At 48.5% G+C, this 26,883-nt stretch overlaps 1 protein-coding gene across 9 annotated transcripts in view; it reads left to right on the top strand.

Annotated features, from left to right (window-relative positions):
• Positions 1 to 26,883, top strand: part of SZT2 (SZT2 subunit of KICSTOR complex) — a 937,318-nt gene that overhangs the window by 669,744 nt on the left and 240,691 nt on the right. For 5 of the 9 annotated variants that reach the window (XM_085602961.1, XM_085602964.1, XM_085602960.1 and 2 more), the window contains 2 exons: positions 9,337 to 9,518; positions 21,774 to 21,871. In XM_085602961.1, coding sequence (XP_085459087.1) covers positions 9,337 to 9,518; positions 21,774 to 21,871 — 280 coding nt within the window. The remainder of the gene's footprint in view (positions 1 to 9,336; positions 9,519 to 21,773; positions 21,872 to 26,883) is intronic. The other 4 variants (XM_085602966.1, XM_085602963.1, XM_085602965.1 and 1 more) reach the window with 1 other exon arrangement.

The raw sequence follows: 26,883 nt of genomic DNA, 5'->3' as shown, positions 1-26,883 counted from the left end.
CTGGGAAAAGTAGAATTGACCTCAGTATCCTTCATTAGTGAATGATATTCATTGTTAAAGGAGTGGTATATATTCAAAATGTGTTCCACAAAATTGGTGGAGCCTCCTAGGACACAATAAGGGGCAATGGATGCCTCCAGATGTGTTTTAGGAAGGTGTGGAAGCAACCATGGCAGTGATAATTATGATACAATCCTACTGGAATGCAGAAGAGTGATCAATCAATCAATCAATCAATCAATCAATCATGATTCATAAAGTGCGGCATATCTCCCATGAGTGTCTCAAGGCTCTGGAGTTGCAAACTGCTACACGCAGAATGCAGTGAAAAACAAGGCAGAAGCTGGAGAAAGCACTACAAAAAATTGGGAGGAAGCAGAGCTGTACAGCAGCACGGGAGAGTTAGGCCTGGGGCCTTCTCAATGGGGTCGCTCTGCGGCCTTCATTCAGTAGGTCCTGGGAGGAGGGAGCGCCACTGGGAGGCAGTGGGCGAGGCTAGGAGGGAGGTGGGAAAACGGGCAGCAGGCGGGAGTGGCAAATGAGGAAAAAAACAGGAGAAGCAGGGAAAAGCAATAGAAGGCACTCAGTAAAATGGAGGGGGAATGAAGGAGAAAGCAGTAAAAAATGAGGCAAAGGCAGGAGAAAAGCACTCAGAAAAGCAGGGGAGAGGAAGGAGAAAGCAGTAAAAAATGAGGCAAAAGCAGGAGAAGGCTCTCAGAAAAATGAGGGGAAAGGAAGGCGAAAGCAGTGAGAAGTGAGGCAAAAGCAGACGGAGAAAGCAGTAAAAAGCGACGCAAAAGAAGGTGAAGCACTCACAAAAACTGGGAGGAAGCAGAGTGGTGCAGCAGCGCGGTAGAACTGGGTCTGGGGCCTCCTCTCTCATGATCGGAGCCTCCTAGGGCACAGTAAGTCTCTGCTGTATGGTGGGTGCAACATTATGGGCCCATGTAGGCACAGCAACACAATGATAGTTGAATCCTGAGGTGGGCTGTTATTGGTAAGGAGTGCAGACCTGCTATTAGTAACAGGATGCTAAAGACAGCTCTGTGTGGGTTTGTCAAACTGAAGTGGGGCATTAAATAGGCAATTTAACACAAGGTTTCAGACACCCCTTATGCACAGTCTAAGAAATTGGGGTATTAGTTGAGGGGGGTAATTACCACCTCAAATAATAATCACAATCCTTGTCAGGGTGAACCCTTAAAGTCACTGAATTAACCTGAGCTGAATCCCCTGGTAGCTATGGCACAGAACAGAGAGGCTTAACTTTTAGAGGCGATGTGTACAGTAATAAAGTTTAAATACAAAACAATAAAAATCTCAAAACAAATTTTTCAAATAAGAGTAAAAATTAATAAACAAAATGACACCAAAATGACAAAAATCCAATAGCAGAACCGGAGATTTGCACTTGTAAAGTAGAAATTGTGTCAAGAATCACAATGTGCCAATGATAGTCACTGGTGGTGGTAGAACAGGGCCTAGGTACACGTTAACGCTGACTGCGTTGGAGAATGGGTTGGATACACTAACCCGGTTCTTCCTGATTAAAGATTTTTCCTTCTGACTTTAGCCCTTTAAGTCCCAATTCACCACAGGAGTACAATTGTGAAGCCCCCAGAACCTCATTGGAGGGACTCAGAGACTCAAGTGTCATGTGGGCAGCAGCCAGCAGGAGGACCCAATACATATCCATTTGCCACTGGTCGGCTGGGCAATTACAAGAAAAGGCCTCTTGTAGCTTATGGTGTCCCTATAACTATAATAGGAGGTCAGCTTTCTGACCACTGGAGTCCTCTTCTTTGTCCTGGGTACAAGAGGGGAAGCAGGTCTAGTCTTCTAAGAGCTTCTCAGGTTTCAGATAGCAGGTTCAATCCTCAGGTCGAGAAATGTTCTCAAGCAGATGCCTGGAGATGCCACATGTAAACCAGGCACAAGCTTGTGGGTGAGAATGAGACTGGGGTTTACGCTGCCCATGTTGGGTTTTTCCAAGATGATTGAACACTTTGGCCACTCTAAAATTGGGCTCTGAGGGCTGAGGATGTGGGTGGGGAGTGTACTATGGTGAACCTAGTTTCCTCCCACATCCAGTTTAGGCAACCCTTGTTCTCCCAACAAATTCAGGGACAGAAGTCTGGTCAAACACAGCTGAACTGTCAGCAACCAGACAATAGACACACAAATTTTTTGACAGTCCCTTTTCCCTCCTTTGAAGTGTGCCCCAAAAGTCATATGAAAAGCCTCAGCAGACTTGTCAAGCAGGTTTTGACACTCAAGCAGGATCTGACAGTGTGATATTATCAAGAAGCACACTGTGATGGAGGCCAGTCTGGCTGGTAGGCCTGGGTGTTAGCCACATCTGCTTGTGACAGGATAGGCCACTATAAAGTTAATCAAGTTCTTGGGCCTAACCCAATGCCCATTCTGTCAAGGACACAAGAACACCTTCCCGCAATCAAGTCCTTTTGTCCCTGTCCTAGGAGCAAGTTCACACCTTATTTACACCAAATGAAATTCTAATTACTGGATGGTAGAAGGAAGAGAGCAAAATGTAGATTTGGATGCCAGTGACTTCAGACAAGGTAAAGGTGACTTTCTAAAAGTCATCTTTCTGAAATATATATTACAAATGCAACTTCACCAGTGTATTGGGCTTGTAATAAATAAGTCCAAAAATTAAATTTGTAGTGGTTTCCTAGGCAGAGATGATATTTATTAAACTTAATATTGTTTTCCAATGCTTTCCTATGGAACATCCCATCCTGCAACAGTGAAAAAAGTTTTGAGGGCATTTTCACTGACTTAGTGTCCTACTTTTGAATACCATGTTCTCTGCCATATGGACAATAAGGCCTACTTATGTGTGGCTTATAAATACTTAAAAGGAAGGTTTAGGCTTGTCAAAAGCGGGTTATTTTGACAGGTAGAATTTGCAGTTTAAAACTGCACAGCCAGGCTACAATAGCCGATCAGAAGACATGCATATCTGAAAGAAACACGTTAGTTAGATTCCTCACCTTAGAATATCCCCAGGCGTAAGACTGGATCCGGAAGATTTTTCGTCAGCAATACCCCTTGCGCGTCGCTAGGCGTCGTCTGCGGCTCCGCGTCCGTCGTCGGCGTCGTGCGCCGGAATGACGTCGTCTGAGTACTTAGACGCCGCCCTCGCGCGCTGACGTCAGTTCTTCTTTTTTCCGCGCTAGTAAGCGCAGATCCGGGAGAGCTACCCCTTTAGTCACTTTTTGACTAACTTTTTTCGATCCTTTTTGATCTTGTGTCGACTCCGGTGCCGGTAGGATGCCTGGTTTTAAAGCCTGTGCTGACTGCAACCGCTTGATGTCGGTTACGGACCATCACCGCCGGTGCCTTTACTGCTTGGGCCTCGACCACAACGCGGAGTCTTGTTCGGACTGCAAGGCCCTGACCTCGAAGGCTAGACGGGAGCGGTCCCGTAAGCTTCTCGAGCTTCGCCACTTGGCTCCGCTCCCCTCTCGATCCCGGTCCAGGAGGAGGTCCAAGGATCGGTCGCGGAGCCGCAGCCGACGTCATCATCGCTCGTCTGGCTCCAAGTCTTCGGGTAAGTCGAAGCACTCCAAGAAGTCCAAGAGGCGACACCGCTCTTCGGACTCCCCTCGCCGGTCGTGCGACTCGGACGAGGGTCAGGGTGGTTCCACCCCCGCGGCTCCAGTGGCGCCGCGCAAGTCCCCATACCCGCCGGTCCCTGGGACTGACGCGACGCCGGCGGAAGTCAGTGCCTTCCTCTCGGCCATGAGGAACCTGGCTCCGCCGTCGACGCCCACTGGCGCGCCTTCGGGCCCCGCGGACCCGACTGGGCAACCTTGCCTGCCGGCGGCTCCGGCGCCGTCGACGGCTCCGGCCTCGTCGCCGCAAGTGCCCGAGGGACCCGTTCCCGAGTCCCCGCCGATCGACCTCGTCACGCCTCCTCCGCCGGCGTCGACACCGGTACCACCTCCGACGCCGACTCCGCTCGGCGTCGAGCCCCAGTTCAGCCCCGCTCCGGGCCCGGCGCCGTTACGGCGTCGATGGACGCCGCGTTCGGCGCCGCTGGAGACACATTATGTCTATCGCCCGGCTCCGATCCTTCCTCCTGCATACCAGGAATCGGATGATGGGGGCGAATGGGAGGGATCCGAGGATCCTATGGCCGTTCAGGCTCAACTGTCACAGGACTGGGCAGATGAACTGGGGGAGGCCAGTGGTCTGGATACCTCTCCAGACACTGGATTCATCTCTCCTCCGACTGTGGCTTCGGAGGAGGGTGCTGCTTTCTCTGTGGTGCTGCGCAAGGCGGCCGCAGCCCTTGGGCTCGAGCTACCTGCCGTGGCTGTGAGGACTAACGTCCTCACTGAGGTGCTTCAGTCTGCAGCAAGCTCCACTGAGCCTCTGCTGCCATTCAATGAGGCCCTCACTGACGTTCTGCAGGGCACCTGGTCCAAGCCCTCCACAGTTCCTCCTGTGGACAGGAACGTCGCCAGGCGCCACCGCCCTGCTCCGGGCGACCCCAGTTTTCTGTCCCAACACCCTACCCCCGAGAGCTTGGTTATCCAGGCCTCTACCTCCCAATCCTCCTTCCCGACCGCTCCGCCGGACCGGGATTCCAAGAGACTGGAACAGTTCGGCAAAAAGCTGTTCTCCTCCCTTAGTTTGGGCCTGCGGTCTTTGAACACCGTCTGTCTCTTGGACCGTTATTCCCACTCTCTGTGAGATACGGTGGAGGACGTGCTGCCCCTGTGTCCGGAGGAGGTCCAGACACGACTTACCCAGGCTCTGGCCGATGGGAGGGATGCAGCGCGACATGCTATCCGATGTTGGCTTGACACTACGGACTCGCTGGGTAGGGCGATTTCTACCTCAGTGGCGCTTAGACGTCACGCCTGGCTGCGGTCCACGTCCTTTTCGGGCGATATCCAGAGCACCCTCATGGCTGATGGCACTCGCCTTTTCGGTGAGAAAGCGGACAGTGCGCTGAATCGCTTTAAGGACTCCCGGGCTACGGCCAAGTCCTTGGGCCTCTCGGCCCCGCGGTCGCAAACTTCCGCCTTTCGCGACCAAGGAAGGGGTGCCTCCTCACGTACGCCTAGCCACCAGCCGCAGAACCAACCTGGTCGCGGACGTGGTTTCCGCCGAGGCGGTTCTGGTGGACGACGCGGTCAGCCCACATCCACCCCGGCAGCATCCGCCTCAAAGCCTTCCTAGTCCGAGCTTTCAGGCCCATTCCACGCCAGTGGGCGGCAGAGTTCGCCATCACCTGCTCCACTGGCGGTCCATCACATCGGACAGGTGGGTGCTGCAAATCGTCCGAAGGGGCTACTCCCTCCATTTCGAGACGACCCCTCCAGCCATGCCACCGCAGCACCACCGTATCTCGGGGGATCATTTGAATCTTCTCCACGAGGAAGTTTCGGCCCTCTTGACCAAGGGGGCCGTCGAGCGCGTTCCGAGCCCAGAAGTAGGTCGTGGTTGTTATTCCCACTACTTTCTGGTTCCCAAGAAGGGCAAAGGGGGCCTACGCCCTATCTTGGACCTCCGGAACGTCAATGCCTTCCTCCGGAAGGAAAGGTTCAAGATGTTAACTTTGGCTCAGGTTCTAGCTGCCCTAGACCCTGGAGACTGGATGGTAGCGTTGGACTTGCAGGACGCATATTTCCACATCCCCGTCCTGCCGGCCCACCGGCGTTACCTGCGATTCACGGTGGGCCAAGAGCATTTTCAGTTTACCGTGCTCCCCTTCGGCCTCACCAGTGCCCCTCGGGTGTTCACGAAAGTGATGGTGGTGGTCGCAGCTCATCTGCGCAGATCAGGGGTTCCAGTCTTCCCCTATCTCGACGACTGGTTGTTGAAGGCGGGCTCGCCCCAGACAGTCTTCTCCCACCTCCAGACTACGGCGGATCTCTTGCATTTGCTGGGATTTTCCATCAACGAGCCAAAGTCACACCTGAGTCCCTCTCAGAAGCTCCTCTTCATCGGAGCGGTTCTTGATTCGGCGCAGTTCCGGGTCTATCCGCCGAAACAGCGGGTCCGGGATATTCAGGCCCTGATTCCCATCTTTCGGCCTCTATCCTGGGTTTCGGTCAGGCTAGTGTTGCGGCTTCTGGGGCTGATGGCCTCCTGCATCCTACTAGTGCATCACGCCAGGCGGCGCATGCGGGCTCTGCAGTGGGACCTGAAGTTTCAGTGGGCCCAGCATCACGGCAACCTGTCCGACCATGTCTTGATCTCGGAGGGCACTGCACAGCAGTTGCAGTGGTGGCTCACGGACCGCGATTGGGTCAAGGGCAAGAGCCTCTCCCTTCCCCAACCGGAGCATGTCGTAGTGACGGATGCGTCCCTCCTGGGATGCGTTGGCCATATGGGAGAGGCGGAGATCAGAGGCCTCTGGTCTCCGGCGGAGTCTCGTCTCCACATCAACCTGTTGGAGTTGAGAGCGATCCGACTTGCACTGAAAGCCTTCCTTCCCTCTGTCCGGGGAAGTGTCGTGCAGGTGTTCACGGACAACACCACCGCCATGTGGTATTGCAACAAACAGGGCGGGGTGGGGTCGTGGACCCTTTGTCAGGAGGCTCTGCGCCTCTGGACGTGGCTGGAACACCAGGGCGTCACCCTAGTGGTTCAACATCTGGCGGGCTCCCTGAACACCAGAGCAGACGAACTCAGCCGCTGGTGCATGATGGATCACGAATGGCGTCTGAACTCCGAAGTGGCGCAAGGTCTCTTTCAGCAGTGGGGAGAGCCTTGGTTAGATCTATTCGCCACCAAAGAGAACGCGCAATGTTAGCAGTTCTGCTCGTTGGAATTTCCAAGGCGGCACTCGCTCGGCGACGCTTTTCGTCACGAGTGGAGTTGCGGTCTGTTGTACGCCTTTCCGCCTATACCACTTCTGCCCAGAGTGCTGAAGAAGATCAGGCACGACCGGGCCCAAGTCATCTTGGTGGCTCCGGATTGGGCACGAAGGTACTGGTATCCCGAGCTACTCAGTATGTTGACCGATCCTCCGATACGTCTGCCCCTTCGGGAGGATCTTCTGTCGCAGCAGCAGGGGACGGTCCTCCACCCGAACCTGTCCAGCCTCCACCTCCATGCGTGGAGATTGAGCGGCGGCAGTTGATGCCATTTGACTTGCCTCCTGAAGTCTGTGATATCATTCTGGCAGCCAGGCGTCCCTCCACAAAGACGGTATACGCCTGCCGGTGGAACAAATTTGTGGCATGGTGCACAGCAAAGGCTGTGGATCCCCTTTCCGCCCCTCTTTCTGAGGTTCTACTGTTTCTTCTTTCTTTGGCCCGGCAGGGCTCTGCCCTGGGCACCCTGAAAGGTTATCTTGCTGCCATCTCTGCCTTCTTGCGGCTTCTTGATCAGCCTTCTCTTTTCAAGTCCCCTGTAGTTACACGCTTTCTAAAGGGCATTACTCACACGTTCCCTCCTGTCCCTTTTGTAATGCCTCAGTGGGACTTGAATCTTGTTCTCACATTTCTAATGTGCGCTCCCTTTGAGCCTCTTCATAATTGTCCTCTTCGTCTGCTGACGCTTAAGACTGCTTTTCTGGTAGCCATCACCTCGGCTAGACGGGTGAGTGAGCTCCAGGCTTTATCTTCAAAGCCTCCTTTTCTCTCTGTTCATCCGGACAAGGTTGTCCTTCGGCCTCGTCCCTCCTTTCTTCCGAAAGTGGTGACTCCATTTCATCTTGGGCAGTCTGTCACCTTGCCCACCTTCTTTCCGCCTCCGCATCCTTCCAAAGAGGAAGAGAGGCTCCACCGTCTGGACCCAAAACGTGCGCTCTCCTTTTATCTGGACCGCACAAAGCAGTTCCGGGTGGACGACCAACTTTTCGTTGGATACGTGGGTGCTAAGAAGGGGAAAGCTGTGCACAAACGGACCATCTCTCGGTGGGTCGTTTTGTGCATCAAAATTTGTTATTCCTTGGCAAAAAAGGACCCTGCTGCTGGGCTGCGCGCCCATTCTACTCGGGCCACAGCGGCTACTACTGCTTTGGGACGGGGTGTCCCTTTGCAGGACATCTGTCAGGCGGCGACGTGGGCTTCGCTACACACGTTTGCCAGGCATTATTGCCTTGACAGCCAAGTCCGGAGGGATGGCTTCTTTGGCCGTTCTGTCCTCCAGGACTTTCTGGTGTGATCTTGGTTCGCAGACCCTCCACCGGGGATGGTATTGCTTGGGTATCTATTCTAAGGTGAGGAATCTAACTAACGTGTTTCTTTCAGATGAACAAGTTACTTACCTTCGGTAACGATGTATCTGTAAGAAACATTAGTTAGTTAGATTCCTCACCGACCCACCCATCCTCCCCGTTCTGCGAACTGACATCTAGGGTTAAGGTTATCCTTTTTCAGGCCCCTAGATTTTATTTTTGGCACCAGTGTCGGTCTTTGCATGGCTCTGCGTTCCTGGCGCGGAAAGCTATGTACAAGAACTGACGTCAGCGCGCGAGGGCGGCGTCTAAGTACTCCGACGTCATTCCGGCGCACGACGCCGGACGCGGAGCCGCAGACGACACCTAGCGACGCGCAAGGGGTATTGCTGACGAAAAATCTTCCGGATCCAGTCTGACGCCTGGGGATATTCTAAGGTGAGGAATCTAACTAACTAATGTTTCTTACAGATACATCGTTACCGAAGGTAAGTAACTTGTTCTTCAGTGCCACTTCAGTGGATGGCACAGTGAGTTCTGCAGTTCACTGGTAGAATTTAATGTACCAGCCCTGGTTAAATTTGGTACCTTATAGGAGGGAACTTATAGACAAGTTAATTAAACCAATCGGGTGTATACCAATTTCACCATGTTGAAAGGAGGAGCACAATCACTTTCCCCCTCATTAGCAGGGGTAAAGTGCACACTGTTCTATAGCCAGCAAAAATAGGGTTCAGAAAAAGTCAACAAAATCCAGGTGACCGCACAGAAAGTGCAAATCCAACACACAAAAACAAGAATGTGAGTGATGCTACCTGGATACATTAAAACAAGTATTAGGGTTTCTGTTTGGAAACAGTAATAGGAGAGTGGAAGACTTTCGGTGCCTGATCGGTCTTTAAAATGGTACATGAGGGTAGGGACACTTTTTAGCATGGATACACGTAGGAGGGGGGGATATGCTTAGGCATGGTAACAGGGGATGGGAGCCACATAAGATATCTTGATGGAAACTTCCCTGCCTGTATACTGTGCCATGAATGAAGGGTGAACGGTTTCAATTGATATGTTTTGTGTGGGTTGTGGTTGTGCTTAGACAAAGAATGGTGCGTGGAATGTTCTCTCCCAGGTGTCTCTCATTCTTCTTCATTTTCATTCCTTGTTGGCAGAGCAAACCGGAGAATGCGGAGTTCAGCATCCCCAAAACCACTGATGACATCATACTGGAGCGAAGTGAGGAGAGCCGCACTCGGCGGCGCCACAAGACTGAAAGCGTGAAACAGGTGTCAAGCCAGGAGCGTGCCGCAGCTGCAGAGCTGGAGCAGGCACAGAGGCAAGCCGCTGCCCACAGGTTGATTCTCACCTACATCCCCCATTCCCTCCACTTGCTAACTTCAGCACTGCCACTTGCTGCCCTCCTTCTTCTTCATCTGGATTCCTGGGGCGTGGGCATTCATGATGGTTGCAGCTGGTGTAGAGGAGGATCTGGTACTCATAGATGTGATCTGTGAATAAAAGATGCGTGCATGGTGGGCAGCATAGGCATGTGTGAGGGTTTGTGCCCATGTATTTAATATATGAAAAGAGTACCTGAGTGTGGTGATCAAATGGTAAGGTGAAATATTATTTCTGATGGATACTTCTAACTTCTGATTCCTCTCCCTGCGAATATTCCCCAGGTGTCAGACCAGATTCGGGAACTTTGAAAGCAGTACACCTGCTCACCAGTAGATGTTGTTGTGTGGCTTCACTCCAATATCGATCCCCTCTTAAAGTGACCAGCAGAGACGCATATAAACATCACTCATGCGCGCTGACTTCAGTTCCTTTCTTATCGCACCTTTAGAGGTGGATCCGAAATTTCTCTTTGGTCTTTCTTACCATTACTTTTCTCTAAATTGTCCAGTGTTCAAGGGAAAAATGTCAACCCCAAAAAACAACTGAATTTAAACCGTGTAGGGAGTGCTGAAAACATATGTCATTGACAAACCCTCACAAAGTCTGCTTATGTTGCTTGAGATTGGAGCATGACTCTAGGTCCGGCTACGAATGTGCCCAGATGAACCCTAAGGCCAAATAGGGGACCGTGAGGCCTAACTTTACGTCCCCATACACGAGAAGACTTCACTCAGCAACCGGTCGAAGCCATTCCTGAAGTTGTTCCCGTGGTAGATCATTGTCGCGGTTGAAGTCTTTGGGAAAGTCCAACAAAAAGCATTAGGTGTCAGAGTGGGAATCTGCCCTCTTTCCCCACTCTCAGAATCCGGATAGGGTGCAAGGGCATTAACTTGCTTCCCGCTCTGGCTCCCGATTTACAGTTTTGTCCCGGCAGCTCCTGAACTTACAGGTCTGTCAGCAACGTTGAAGCCAGTAGACTTTTTTAGAGAGCCCGCGCTGCACATTTGTGGCACTTTACCGGCTCATCCTGGCATGCCTTTGGGCCCCAAGAATCTGCAGGCGCCTTCAGTCAGCATTCCACCAGCTGGTCTGCTCTCAGTGCCATCTGTGCCCTTGAACCCTCATTGGATTTAGCACTCCGATGCCGACTTTGTTGCAGCACCATTCTGTGCACTGGTTTCTTTTGTTCTTTTGCGCCTATTCCAGAGGAGGATGTTCAGCCCATTTTGCTATTCGACTTCTACCAGAATTTGCCCCGACTGAGATCATGCACGGCTGCTACTCGCAGTCACAAGACAATACTTCAGTTTCCGATACCTTTCCCTTGACACGTGGTAGAGCCCACTTGACTGGGATTACTATGCTTGTTAAAATAATGAGAAAAACTGGTATGAATAACTTGAAGATGCAGGTGGTCTAGATACTTCCCTATCTACTGGCCTTAGGTCTCCCCCCCCTGCTCTTGCCCTGGAAGAAAGAGCCTATTTTGCAGTTATGTGAAGGGAAGCCCACGTTTTATATTTAAAGCCCCCCACTGTGGAAGCAAAGATTATTATGTTAGCAGAGGTTCTTCAACCTATTCAGGCTCCTGAAGAGCCTCTGTTACCATTTAATGAGGCTCTTGTGGGATACCCCTTTGCACACTTAGTCAAACCATGTTCAGCTCTGCTTGTTAATCGGCAGGTCACTCATCTCCATTATCCCGCTCCAGGCGACCCTGCCTTTCTTACTCAAAACCTGGCACCACGGAGCCTTGCGCTACAGACATTCACAAATAAAAATTAATCACAGCGCTTTCCCCTCCATGCCACCTGATCTGGAATCTAAATGAATAGACACTTTTCGGAAACTCATTTTCTCTTCTAGGAGCCTTGTCCCATTGCCTTTGAATGCCATCTACCTTCTAGTTTGCTACTGTCACGCTCTTTGAGATACCATGGCACAAGTTTTGTTGGCTGTTCTAAATGAAATGAGGGCCTCGCTTGCCCAGTCTAGTAAAGACATTTGCAATGTGGCAAAGTGTATCATACGTTCTGGCTTGGACACAACCGACTGCTTGGGTTGAGCAATGGAGTATATAAAAAGTGACCCCCATCTAGAGCGGACGATGGTCACAGATGCATCAATACCAGGTTAGGGAGGTCATCTGGGAGAAGTGGGGATCAGACATCTACCACCTTCAGAGGCACTGTTTGGTATCTATTCACAAGTGAAGGAACCTGTGGTTAAAAGTGTGCAGCAGAATAAGAAGTTACTTACCTTCGCTAACAATCTTTCTGGTAGATACTGTATCTAACCACAGATTCTTCACCCACCCTCCTGCCTCCTAAAGGTCCCAATACAGAGATCTGCGCACTGGTCATGCCAGTCTGCTGATGGGCTCAGCGTCTGAGGGAGTGGACAGCCTAGAAAGACACCGACGTCGGCCTGCATGGGTGGCTATTATGTACGGCTCATCTTTTCACTTCCGGGGCGCAACAATGCCAGCACACAGCTGCGTGATGCCATCTACCGGCGCATTGGAATGCTGCTTTAAATGTTTCCAGATCCTATCTGACCCCTGGGGAATGTTCACAAGGTGAGCAATCTGCAGTTAGAGTATCCATCAGAAAGACTGTTACTGAAAGTAGCTTGTTCTTCAGAGTCTTGCAATCTCTTCACATTTAGGGTGTGGCTAATGATAAAACTGTCAGAAGAGAGGGTAGTCAGGTGGGATTGCTTTAGTTATGGGGGGGCCCCTAATTCTGCAAGCTTCCAAGTTAATTCTGTATTTTCTCTGGGTCATGCTGCTGAAACCAGTGACAAAGTAAATAACCTCGATGGTGTCTACTTGGTGTACAGTCAGGCAAATTAACAATGACTGCCGCCAGAGCACCTACATTTCATGCTTCTTTTTCAGGCTGTTCAAGTGCCAATTAACTCTATCAACAGATACTAACTTAAGGCAAGCTATTGGCATTGTATTGGGAACATGTATTAGACTGTGCTGGTGAAGGACAGGAGATGCATGTCTGAGAGGGAATTAGGCACCAGGATGGGTTCAAAAGTATTGGTCAAGGCTGCTATTCGCACCCCAGGTGTGTGGATTCCCCCATGTTACATTAGAGTACAGGTTCTATGCAGCCTGCTTTGTCTTTTTGTTTTACTTGAGAAATTGCTCTAAAGAGTATGTATCTTTGTCCCCAGTGGCCTATCAGTGCCCTGGCAGGTACAGCTGTTTTAACTCTGTGCAACTAAAGTTTTTAGCAGCCTTCCCTTCCTTCCTGGGCAGTGTTTTGCTCATTTGCATCAAAGCTGATGCCTTTTGCTTACTTGGTCGATGTGGTTAACAAGCACTGTTGTGTGGAGTCGAGCAGACTTGACCACTGCTTGATATCTCTCCATGCTGTGGAGAAACCCTAGATCTGTGGTGGGAGCTCACAGGACAGTAGAACCTCAGTACCATATTGTACTTTGAAGCCAGGCACTGTACGCAGTATTTGCAAGGAGACTTCAAGATGAATATCAATCAATCAATCAATCAAGCATTTGTATAGCGCGCTACTCACCCGGAGGGTCTCCAGGCGCTTGGGGGAGGGGGGTCTGCTACTGCTCGAACAGCCAGGTCTTGAGTTGCTTCCTGAAGGAGAGGTGGTCTTGGGTCAGGCGGAGGTGGATGGGGAGGGAGTTCCACGTCTTGGCAGCCAGGTAGGAGAAGGATCTTCCTCCTGTTGTGGCTCTTCGGATGCGGGGGACGGCGGCGAGGGCGTGGCTGGTTGATCGAAGCTGGCGGGTGGGAGTGTAGAAGGTCACGCGGTCGTTGAGGTATCTTGGGCCTTGGTTGTGGAGAGCTTTGTGTGCGTGGGTGAGGAGTCGGAACGTGATTCTCTTGCTGACGGGGAGCCAGTGCAGGTTTCTCAGGTGTACGGAGATGTGGCTGTGTCGGGGAATGTCCAGGATGAGGCGTGCTGAGGCGTTCTGGATGCGCTGGAGTCGTTTCTGGAGTTTGGCTGTGGTTCCGGCGTAGAGGGAGTTGCCGTAGTCCAGTCGGCTGGTGACGAGGGCCTGGGTGACCGTCTTCCTGGTTTCGGTGGGGATCCACCGGAAGATCTTACGTAGCATGCGCAGGATGTTGAAGCATGATGCGGAGACGGCGTTGACTTGTCTGGTCATGGAGAGGGAGGAGTCCAGGACGAAGCCCAGGTTGCGTGCGTGGTCTGTTGGTTTGGGTGCGCTGCCAAGGGCAGGGGGCCACCAGGAGTCGTCCCAGGCGGAGGGTGATGATCCCAGGATGAGGACTTCCGTCTTATCTGAGTTCAGTTTCAGGCGGCTGTTTGTCATCCACTCGGCTACGTCTTTCATCCCTTCGTGTAGGTTGGTTCTGGCGGTGGCGGGGTCGTTGGTGAGGGAGAGGATCAGCTGGGTGTCGTCGGCGTAGGAGATGATGTTGAGGTTGTGTTGGCGTGCGATGGCTGCGAGGGGGCTCATGTAGACGTTGAAGAGGGTGGGGCTGAGTGATGATCCTTGTGGTACGCCGCAGATGACTTCGGTGGCCTCGGATCTGAATGGGGGTAGGCGGACTCTGTGTTCTTCCGGCGAGGAAGGAGATGATCCATTCCAGTGCCTTCTCCTGGATACCGATGTTGTTGAGGCGCTGCACTAGGGTGCGGTGGCAGACCGTGTCGAACGCCGCGGAGAGGTCCAGGAGGATGAGGGCCGTTGTTTCCCGGTTGTCGAGCAAAGCTCGGATGTCGTCGGTGGCTGCGATGAGGGCGGTCTCGGTGCTGTGGTTGGCCCGGAAGCCGGACTGCGAGTGGTCGAGGGATCCGTTCGTCTCGAGGAAGGCGGCCAGATGCCTGTTGACGGTTTTCTCGATGACTTTGGCCGGAAAAGGAAGGAGCGAGATGGGGCGGTAGTTTTTGAGGTCGGTGGGGTCCGCTGATGGTTTCTTCAGTAGGGCGCTGAGTTCGGCGTGCTTCCAGCTCTCTGGGAAGGTGGCGGTGTCGAAGGAGGCGTTGATGATGTCCCGCAGGTGGGGTGCGATGACGGAGTCGGCTTTGTTGAAGATTGAGCTAGGCATCTGGTTGCAGTTTGCACTGATAAGAGGGCATGACTTGTGTCCTTACAGGGTGACAGGCAGTACTAGAGCAGAGGATAGATGTGTCCTGAGGCTTCTTTTGAAAGTTATCCTCTTATAGTAGCTATACTGCAGCGCTGTGGAACCTGTGTTTCTGGGATAGCCATGCTTCATTGGAGACTAGTGTGGATGGAATAGTTCTGCCTCCATTGCCTTAGGTGCACTGCTTGTTTGTAGGTGCACCAGATACTAATTCATCTGTAGACGGCCTGATTCTGGGTCAGGGTATTGGAAGTAGCAAAGCAGCTGCCTCACTGCCAACTACAGAGAGCCATTCTGAGATATGTCCTCTGTGACTTGGGTACAAAAACGTATGTGTCCCAGTGGCAAACAATTGTACAATATAAACACAGAACATTGGCTTCAATCTTACTTTTTAGGTCAAAAAAACTGAAGCACCACCATATAAAATTTCAAAAAATGGAGATATTTTTAAGTTTAGTCAAAAAGAAACCTAAATGAATTCCGTCAAGAGACAAGGTACATGTCACATTTGAACAATCAAATTGGTTCACAAAGAAAAAGTGACAAGTGCATGGGAAGGGTTGTGAAAGTGATGTGGGAGGGAAAGGTAGTGTCAGTTGTACACATCAGCATAGAATTATGTCAACCTATCCGGCCAGATGTCTGGCAGAAAAACATATATGAAAAATCATAAGATAGAACATTAGACGAAGATGTACATTCTCTGTCATCTATGTTTGACACATTAAAGAAGCTTTCGACGTTTCGACCCCCATAGACCAAGGGAACTTTCGCCGTAACGTGAGGTCTTCATCAGGACCATCGTGGTAGAAAGGTAGGGGGAGTGGTGGCACCTAAGGACAATGATGGGAATTAGTCTGGTGATGTGTGAAAGAGGAACTCATCAAACGTATTGGAAAAAATAATTTTGTATTTACCAATGGGGTACCGCAAGAAACTTCAGGCTGTAGTGGAGAGAAAAATTGCCCAATGGGCTCCTAAGAAGTCAAAAACAGAGACGACAACGCTAGAGAAAAATCACCACCCTAAACGGGCGAATTGATTGAAGGAAAACTTGGAGGACTTACTTGTATTATTTCGAAGTTTCTATTTGGTTGATTTGTTTTTAGAGCCAAGGTTGGTGAGTAACCATAGGCTAGAGGGAAAAAGACCTAAGATCAAGGGGCTGCAGGCATGAAACTACCGGTGTTGTCTCCACATTAACACGCCGACAAATGAAATGGGCGTCCGTGGTGAAAGGTGAAGGCAGGGAAAGGAGGCGACCCGCAAAACTCTGTGTGGACAGTTTGAGTACGGGGAGTTATTGCAGCCGGGCGTGGTGCCGTGTGACAATGTTGGGCGTTACACTTAATTATATTGATGTTCCTTACTGAGCAGGATTGTGCGAGGTTAAAATTGTGAAAAGTTTAAAACTTAAGCAAACTAACCCGAATGAGGAAACGTACGATGAGGATGAATCCCAGTTAAACTACGGCATGAGCCAAGTGCATTAGCGAGGTATTAAATTAGCCAAATCGATAAAACCGGGCGTTTGGGACATACCTGGGGGCTGGTCTTTCCATAGCTCCGAGCTGACAGGTAATGTCCTAAACATCCATGTTGAAATAGACAAATGTCGACATGCACGCAGAGCACGTCCGCTGAAACATTCAGTCACTGCGGTGGGTATCCTAGGAAACCAGAGGAAGCCAAACAGTGCCCTCTTGCCAGTGCGATGACGTCATTGTTTATCATAAACGCTACATGTAAAGCCTTTCGTGAAGTTATGGCTCCACAAAGAGACATTCGTCGAGCGTTGATAATGGATGTTTGGAGTCAGTATGGCGACGGTAATTAAAGGATTAAACTAGCATGTAATCGAAACAAAGTCATTGAAAAACCGAAGCACATTTGAGATCAGTGTGGAAACAAGCCGGTAAATAAAGGATTACAATTATTTTGAAAAAAGGCACATAAATCACGAAGCACAAGGCTAACCGGCTTGAGTACGCCAGCATACAATCTAGTGGACCACGGCACTGTCTAAAAGGGCAAAGTCTCATTACAGAAAAAAAATCACATTCTAATTATGATATAAAAGTATATACATGGACAGTTGTCTATCCGGCTAAATCCTGCCGGCGTACAATCTAATGGAATCCAATAGTGAAGTACTGGTCAGGGCCCATGAAAGATATTAGAAGTCTGATGCATATTAAAGTGTTGTATTAGTGAAGGCACATTGGGATATAAGAAATGTTGGAAATGTCTCGCGGTGACCCATGTGTGAGCTAGTGTAAGGTGACTGGTCGATACACCGCATGTTCTATTCACTATTTAGTACAGATAATTGGGCATAGGTGGCATCTAATTCATTTAAGCTGTTGTGTACGGAGTCAAACTGATCCATCCATTTGCACTCCCGTATGTTCAAAATGGCATTGAGATCTCCACCTCTAATGCCAAGCTTGACCCTCTCAATGACTAGCCACTTAATCGATTCAGGATCGTGACCCATCGTTTGAAAGTGTTCAACCTAAGGTGTGCCTACCTTGCCACATCTTATTCTGCTGCAGTGTTGTAGTATCCGTGCCTTAACCTTCTTTGTGGTTTGTCCAATATAGATTAGGTCACATGGTCAAAGGATTGCGTAAATTGCATCAGATGTATTGCAATTTGTATGTACAATCAAGTCAAGTTTTAAACTTCTCAAAATTTTAACCTCGCACAATCCTGCTCAGTAAGGAACATCAATATAATTAAGTGTAACACCCGTACTAAGTCACTTATCACTATCTGCACCGCGCTCGACTGTGACAACTGCCGCACACATTAGTTACATAGCCTTACATAGTCACACGGCTCCGCGCCCGGCTGTAATAACCTCCCCATACCATTATTGATCCACATCAAACGTTTCCTCATTTGGGTTCGTTTGCTCAAATTTGAAACTTTTCACCATTTTTAACCCTGCACAATCCTGCTCAGTAAGGAACATCAATATCATTAAGTGTAACGCTCGTACTAAGTCACTTATCACTATCTGATCCGCACGCAACTGTGATCACTGCCGCGCACCTGAGTTATATAGCCTGACATAGTCACACGGCACCGCGTCCGGCTGTAATAACCTCCCCATACTCGAACTGTCCACACTGAGTTTTGCGGGTCGCCTCCTATCCCTGCCTTCACCTTTCACCACGGACGCCTATTTCATTTGTCAGCGTGTTAATGTGGAGACAACACCGGAAGTTTCATGCCTGCAGCCCCTTGACCTTAGGTCTTTTTCCCTTTTTAGGTCTCGCCTGAGCCAGCGCATGCGCTGCTCTGGCGAGACTTTTAGTAAGTGGGCTCAGAAAATGCTACCATGGCCGGCCTAGAGCTTGCGGTTACGCGCGCGCGCTTACGGCCAGACACGCCATCTGGCTTTCCTCGTCCTGCTCATTAAGCGCAGCGCGCGATTGCGATCACTTTTGCGGCGGCGTGGCCAATGCTTGTTTATCCTGTACCCCCGCTAATGTCTGGCTCCTGTTGCCACACAGGGGCTACATCTACCCTTCGTCCTCTGTGCGGGGGACCTGCAGCCTCCGGCCGCGTGGCTGCAATTTTTTTTTATATTGTATCCCCGCTAATGCCTAGCTCCTGTTGCCACACAGGGGCTGCAGCTACCCTTCCTCCTTCTGAGCATCAAGCGCCGTTTTTTTTAACCAAATCACATGCTCATGCTGCTGCCTGGTTTGTCTACACGCGCACTAATGCACACAGGCAGGCTCACTCTGGCTCCTGTTCACTCGCCAGTACGGTCTTGCGCCGGCCCAACTTCCCCCTGCCAAATACATTCATTATAAATACTGCTTATTTTCATATCAAACTGACTTCTCACATCTGGAATTTCAGGGGCACTTTCCACAGTGACTAGTGCTTCACAAAAAAGAATGCTCGGCTAGTGCTCAGAAGCCTTGAATCTTTGATTGAATGACACCGCACTTTGATACCCCGCTCGTCTTTGATGCTATGCCGTCCAGACACTGATTTTATAAGACTCACTTGGAGCCCTAAACTGTAACTTGATCTTTATTTTGGTCATTTCGTCGGCCCGGAAGGACTAACATATCTGTGAACCCCTCTTCTTTTACAGTTTGGGCATCGTCTGTCAGTTTAGCAGGATAATACCATATATTTGGTCACATTAGTATCAAGTACCAAGCGTGTTGGTGGGGCCTGTGGCGTCTTAACGCATCATTTAACACTATATTCGTGGGCACCTATCACATTAATGTATGGGATGAGTTTGTTCCTTTCCCGTTTGATATAAAACTCGACTCACTGCCATCAGCCTGTCTGCAAACGCTCCCCATTTGTTGGTGTTAAAGGATACGAGTTTCTAGGAGGATAAAAGAACTTGCCCAAGGTCACACAATTTGCTCAAAGAATGATGCTGAGATTGGATTTTAGGTCCATTGTCACAAATTAGGCACGTGTCTATACCTTCTATGTGTTCATGTTTGCAATCTTCCCAGCAGTGAAATACAGTTTAGAGTGCCAAGGGTCAGGCACATCTGTCTGTCATTAGTGGCATATGGTATATGTGTGCCCTAGGAACACATATACCATTGCTAGGGTTTTTGTATCATGCCCATTCAAAACTTGGCCCCTTGAAGCATGCCTTCTCGTGAACAACAACCCTTGCTAGGATTGTGTTCAGCGGGGAAATGTCTCTCTCTGCCTCTCGGACACCTAACAAAAGAGTTCCCTTGGTCAGCCAGCATCGGTCCATGCCCGGGCATGTCAGGGGACCGGGGTCCTTGCACTCGTTTAGTTTTGGCAGCCTTGATTAGCCTGAGAACCTTCATCTACTTTGCTATTTAACCACCATTTGAGCATCTTTGCCTCTCACTGCACCACACTAGCACCAACAAGGCAATTAGCGTCTGTGGTTGTTGACAGTTTTTTTCTTTCTGAAGACTGCTTAGATTTTACGTTGACCCATGTCTGATGATGCGCTTCTTCCACTTCTGGTATTTATAACCAACCACGTCTGTTGACTTTTCTTCTTATAAGATTGGCCCTCCTGGTCCCAGCATGCTATGTGTTGTTGGAGTGTGTAGGCATGTGAGTGGGGATAATGTGCTGCATGGCTAAACACTTATAAGGTCCTAAAGGCGAGACCTATTGGCTATGCCAATGCTTGTTTTCTCTAGCCTATGGTTACTCACCAACCTTGGCTTGAAAACGAATCAACCAAATAGAAACTTCGAAATAATACAAGTCCCCCAAGTTTTCCTTCAATCAATTCGCCCGTTTAGGGTGTTGATTTTTCTCTTGCGTTGTCTCTGTTTTTGTCTCATTAGGAGCCCATTGGGCCCTTTTTCTCTCCACTACAGCCTGAAGTTTCTCACTGTACCCCATTGGTAAATACAAAATTATTTTTTCCAATACGTTTGATGAGTTCCTCTTTCGCACATCACCATACTAATCCCCATCATTGTCCTTAGGTGCCACCACTCCCCCTCCCTTTCTATCACGATGGTCCTGATGAAGACCCCACGTTAAGGTGCAAGTTCCCTTGGTCTATGGGGGTCGAAACATCGACAGCTTCTTTAATGTGTCAAACATAGATGACCGAGAATGTACATCTGCGTCTAATGTTCTATGTTATGATTTTTCATATATGTTTTTCTGCCAGACATCTGGCCGGATAGGTTGACATAATTCTATGCTGATGTGTACAACCAACACTACTTTTCCCTTCCACATCACTTTCACAACCCTTCCCATGCACTTGTCACTTTTTCTTTGTGCACCAATTTGATTGTTCAAATGTGACATGTAACTTGTCTCTTGACGGAATTCATGTAGGTTTCTTTATGACTAAACTTAAAAATATCTTCATTTTTTGAAAACTTAAATGGTGATGCTTCATTTTTTAGACCTAAAAAGTAAGATTGAATCTAATGTTCTGTGTTTATATTGTGCAATTGTTTGCCACTGGGACACATATGTTTTTTGTACCAAATTGTACCCGGGTCTAGTGGCCTTTCGGGTTTACCCCATTGTCATGTAACTCTCTGTGCCTTAGGGCCTAAATAAGAGTTTGGTGGATGGGTTACTCTGTTACAAACGCGTCTGATATCCTGTCCCCTTTATTACAAGTGCATTAGGATATAATTTACTTGAATACCTTATATATCATATATCATACCTTAAATATAATCCATAAATACCTCTTTTGCCCTCTGGGATTTTTTCTTTAAATTAGTCATTTTGTATTACTTAATGCCTTTCCCAGCTACAAAGTTCAGTGCTACAAATGTACCCTTTGTATATAGAAAGGTCAGAACTTACTTTCATATTAATAATAGTTTTTTTTTTGTTACAACGTTTTTTTCATAGAATTATTTCATAACCTTCAGAGGAGATGGTCTATTACTTGAATGCCAGGCACATTAGAGAAGTTTTTACTTATTCACTTTGGGATGTCAGAAGCTTCACATCTATTGTTATTTTAAGACATGCTTTTCTATTATTTTTATCTACAAGCTTTACTCCTCTTCATCTCCTTATTGGATACAAGCTCACTTAATTAAATAAGTAAAAGTAAGTGTTTCGTTGATGTAGGCAGCTGCAGTGAGTGTGCTACTCTGCACACCTTTTGCAAGTGCTACATTTTTAGTCCATTAGAATTCAAGCAAAAAGTTAAAGTGGTGAAATAGTTTTCTCCCAAAGCCAGTGCTCTTTTTCTTACTGTCCTAATGTTCTTTACTGTAGTAAGTGAAAGCCTCACACAAAGGCAGGGATCAGGTTAGTTGAGTCCAGCACCATCAGTCTTGGGCCTCCTGTTATTGCCTCTCCCCGTTCTTCTTTCCACAGTAATCATAAGCTATGTCCATTGTGGCAGACTCTTGAAGGAAGAGCTGTGGTCGTGCAGTAAACGTGAAAGTGTGCACGTTTATACTGCAGGAGTATGTATGCATGGTGCTTGCTGGGCACCACTGTGATTTTTAGTATCTTAAGGTGTCTCTAGTTCTAGCACAAACTGGTGTCTTTTCCCATGGATTGGACATCGGAAGGAGTTCTGCACCATGAGTAAAGGATTGCCTGTTGATAACCCTGTGTCTTCTTTTACAGGAAGCGCATATGCCAGATTGAGGAGGGAGAACTAGGGACCCTGCACCCCTTCTTCAGTCACATCTGTCAGCAATGGATGGCCTTTATGGGCCAGCTGGGTAGGTCCTGTTGTACACGCGGTTTCCTGTTTTATATCACTTCTCAGGTTTCCTGTTTCTCTGTATTTGTTGTCTCCTGGTATGTCCTGCAACCCTTTCCTCCAGCCTTTTGGGGTATCCTTTGCTTAATACCATGGGGCTTAAAAATGTTTGTGCAAGGCAAAGATCTATATTATAAGTGTACATATATAGGTATAAAGCTATATGTATTATGTACCTTTATATTAAACATTTAAGTAGATGTGATAATTGACTACTCAAATTACACTTCAGTGCAATCTACAGTTGCACAGCAATTGACCAAAGTAACCATAAGTTACCTTCCTTTACTTTATTTATAATTTTACTGCTTTTCTGATTAGGAAAGGGGAAAGTATATAAATAAGAAAAATAACACAAAAACATCTAAGTATAGACTGAACTGACTGCTAAAACTAATCATGACCTTTTCATGTTCGGCAAGATTTCCGCACTTCTTTATCAGTTGTGTCCCATTTATTAAAGCCCTTGAGGACTGTCAAAAGTGTGTCTGTTTAAATTTGATAACAAGCTCTAAATTTGATGAGGAGTTAAGCAGCATGTGAATCCTAGGCTGCTGCTTCATGTGCGCCCATGACGTTTAACGCCTCAGTACTTCTCTCATGCTCTGGGTGACTGGATGTCTTTCTCAGAGCTTGCTGTGGTTCTTAGTACCTGTTTTTTTCTTTTTTTGAGGATGGTTTCTGGCTTCTCTGCCACATCCTCTTTCAATCACTCTTTCATGCTGGACGGGCTGTATGTTGAGGTGAAGGGGTGGGGGGGTGGGGGGGGGGGGGGGTTGGGTGGGTTAGTGGTGCACGGTACATAGATCTGGATTAGATCAGGTTACATGCCATAATGTGCATGTTAGTGATGCACAGACAGACATTTACCTAAGCAACATCATACTTAAATTCATGGTCATAGTATCAGCAGTGGAAGGGTCTAATTCATTGGACACGGAAGAACCCTATAAATCAACAAACAACTTATTAATCCTCATTTACATGTAGGTCATTTGGAGAGAAAGGGAAAAGGGATGTTAGCAGGAGCAGAGATTGTTGTCGAAGAGTATTTTTATATATAATTTAGGACTTGCAGGGCAATGACACTGAAAGCCTTAACAAAGTGGTATTGTGCCCTAGTTGAGTGGGTTATTTATTCCTTTTCAGAGATTTCTTCTGGCTGCTTGAGATGCTTTCCACCTATATTGCTGGAAACTTTGCAGTGTGCCTATCACCAGAACTTGTTCAAAGGTGCCACCTAGCCTGAGGGGGTGCTAGGCTTCATTCATAGTTGCCTTTGGACCCAAGAATATCAGACAGAAGGTTGTCTGAAGCAGCAAAGAATAACAAAGCCTTTTCCTAGGTGCCTTCTAGGTCTTTGGGTATTAGATCATGCTTCAAAGTGTATCCTCTTGTTAGGCTAAGTTATGTTATTTATATTTGTAGAGCACACTGCCACCCATTAGGGTATCCTGGTACTTCGCAGGGGTGCGAGGTTAGCCCCTGGAGGGGGACTTACTCAAAGTGTCAGGTCTTTAGCTGCTTATGGAATTCAAAAAGAGAGGATGAAGGCTCTGATGCCCGAGGTCTATCCCTAGTTCACCTGGTATAACCAGGACTGCAGACAGGCACAGGGGGCGCTTGTACGTGCAGTAAAATTGGAAGCTCGTCCAGAGGTAGCAGCTAGTAGAGCCAAGTATAGGAAGGCAATGGAGTCTGCTAAGAAGGAGTGAGAGGGTTCCTTGTGGTACTCCTTACGGAGTGCATTGACATCCAAAGACTCCAAGACCTTTTGGAGCAAAGCAGCATATTGGCTCAAGGGTAATAAGTCGGCTCTGGAATTCACAGTCCAGCCTGAGGAGTGGGTAGTGCATTACGGTTCCCTCTATGAATCGGGCCCCTCAGCAATCGAGGTATCTAGTGACAGGCGGGCGAGAGTTTCCCGGTGGAGTTGGTGATGCATTGTTTTCTTCTGAGGAAACGCAAGCCGCAATTCGCTTGTGTGTTCCTGCATGTGCCCCTGGCCCTGACAGAATTGCTAATGATTTGTACAGAGAGGACATAACTGTCTGGGGGTCTGTACTGCTCGATTTTCCCGGCCCTATTGTGTTGACGGGTGATTAGTGTGACTTCAGTCTCTTACCATCCAAGTCTAAGGGTTAGAGTAGTGAATGGAGCCTATTTACTAGGCACTTCGACATGATCCTGTGTTCTTCCCCATAGATCAGGGCTTGCACACATATCCTAGGGGATAGATTTGTTAGTATTAGGGATAACCTGTCCTGTAGTGAGGGTATTTCATGGAGCCGTGCTGAATTCAGGCCTGGTAGGCCTCAAACGGGAGAGACTCCATCTTTCTTTCTGCTCCGGCAGCTTGAGATGCTTCTAGGTTAAGGGTGATGTTTTAGTTATGAGGTGTTATTCGCTTGGAGAGAACCGGTTCAGGCCAGCCCTTATCGAAGGATTGTATTTTTCTTCATGCTGAAGACACTACATCAGGCCGGCCGGCTGGGAACGTGTCCTTGGTACGGGGAGGTACAAGAATTTGGTGGGCGGCAGGTTACGGGCCGGAATTTTCCATGAGGAAATGCACCTCTATATTAGTGAAAGTCTGAGGCAGATACGGTGCACTTACTTCAGTCCGTAGGCGGCATCTAGCCGTTAGCAGTAAAGCTACTACTTATTCCAGGGAAGACAGATGATAAACTTGAAGGCGGAGAAAAACCGAGAGACAGATACTCTTCTAGCAGAATAGCCAGAGAGGAGAGAGTAGCCGATGAGGAAGAGGTCCCAGTGACTCGGAGAAGGGAGAAGGGAACAGATCCGTGACTGCGGAGGTGTGACTTCCAGGCGAGCCGAGGCACAGACGAGAAGGGAACCTAGATGACCATTGAGTGCAGGCTACACACGATTAAGGTGATGTCGACCCCTTTCTTATTAGAGTGTACAACCTAATCTTTTACTTTTCTTTGCAGGTTATGTGTTACATAGTAATGTTATGTGATTGCGTATGTAATGAGTAATAAAGTACCCAGTTTGTAGTGAATCAACATGTGCTGCGTGTTCTTGTATAAGAGGGTAGCCTATTCTTCTAGTCAGCTGTGACTTGACATGAACAGATGTTAACCCTGATCAGGTAAGTGGTAACTGAATAAGGGAGAGAGGAGCCCCTCGAACCAGAGAACAGGTTGTGCTCAAACTGGCAGTTCTTGTGTGATCTGATAAATAGTAAAACTGATTCCCTTGTTGTATGTTATGGTAATCATAGGATGAACTCAGTCTGAGGCTGCCGTCTGGGCAGGAAGTCCTGGGTCCGTCTGGGACCACGAGGCTGAGGCTGCCGTCTGGGTAGGAAGTCCTGGGTCCGTCTGGGACCGCGAGGCTGAGGCTGCCGTCTGGGTAGGAAGTCCTGGGTCCGTCTGGGACCGCGAGGCTGAGGCTGCCGTCTGGGTAGGAAGTCCTGGGTCCGTCTGGGACCGCGAGGCTAAGGCTGCCGTCTGGGTAGGAAGTCCTGGGTCCGTCTGGGATCGCGAGGCCGCCACTTGTATTATAAGAGATATATATATATATATATATATATATATGTACTGCAATGCGGCTTGAATTCGGATCGCTCAGCAGCGGGTGCGAGTGTTGGGCCAAGCCAGCGGCCAAGAATCATTTGTTGTAAAATATATATATATATATATATATATATATATATATATATATATATTAGGAATTCCCTGTCCTTAGGTGGTATATATCTGTGGTTACTTGTTGTGAATAGGCCCTAGGGAGAGGGTAACGTTCTGGCTGGGTTAGAGAGGCTCTGATGAGCGGGTTCTATCTGATCCGAAAACCCAAGCAGAACAGGGTCCTACATTAATTTGCTCACTAACTCCATTACGTCTGGTGCTGCTATTCCCCCCATCGTGTTAAATAGCAGAAATAGTTCCTATCTATAAGAACGGAGATCAAGCAAAGCCGGCTAGCTCCAGGCCCATTAGCCTTATTGATTCCCTTCAGAAAATCTTCTGTAAACAGACTTTAGGCAGGATTCAGGAGTGGATCTTGGAGTCCCAAATCCTGATCGACTTTCAAGTGGGTTTTCGGGCTAAAATCAGCACTCTAGACCAAGCATTTTGCCTCCTATGTATTTACTGGAAGGAAGTTGTTGTAAAGGGAGGGAAGCTTTACGTGGCCCTCGTTGATTTACGGTCTGCATTTGATCTAGTCCCCGAGCCAGCCTTTGGAGAGTTCTGAAACAGATGGGTATGCCTGGAAATCTTTTAATTAGGTTACATTCATCAGCACAGGTTAGGTGTCGGGTGAACAACCAAGTTACAGAAACCTTCCCAGTCCAACGTGGTGTTAGACAGGGATGTGTGTTAGCTCCCACACTTTTTACTCTTTTCATAAACGGGGTGGTTGATTTTTTTAGACCGAGACGGCTGTGACGCTCCTAAAATCTGAATAAGAAGAGCACCCGCTCTCCTTTTCGCAGATGATACCCTTTTAATCTCTAAATCACCACAGGGTCTACAACAATTGTTGAGCGATTTTACGAGGTTCTGTGATGAGCGGGGTCTGGAGCTAAATGAGGCTAAAACTAAATTCATGATTTTTTCTAGGGGAGCAGTTAAATCTTCAAAAAGGCCCGTGTTTGTTAGTAGTTGCAAACTCGAGCAAGTTGGTGTTTTCGATTATCTAGGTATTCGCCTGACCTCAATTCATGGGCCACCCACATTGAGAAAGCTAAACTGTTATTAATTCAACAGACTGCCCATAATAATAGAATTCACAAAAAAACACTGTCCAGGCAAGTTGCACCAGCTTTGGAAATCTATAACATCAAGGTTCTAGGGGGGGCACTATATGGAGCAGAACTCGGGGTCACAGGCAATACAAACTGTCTGCCTTGTATTGAAAATCGCTTTCTCAGATCTTTGGTAGACCTTCCCTCCAGTAACCCCTTGACCACCTTCTATCTGGACTTTGCACACAGAC

This window comes from Triturus cristatus, chromosome 4_2, assembly GCF_964204655.1.
Source record: "Triturus cristatus chromosome 4_2, aTriCri1.1, whole genome shotgun sequence".
NCBI lineage: Eukaryota > Metazoa > Chordata > Amphibia > Caudata > Salamandridae > Triturus > Triturus cristatus.
The sequence above is the reverse complement of the archived record's forward strand: the minus strand, read 5'-3'. Positions and strand labels throughout refer to the sequence as shown.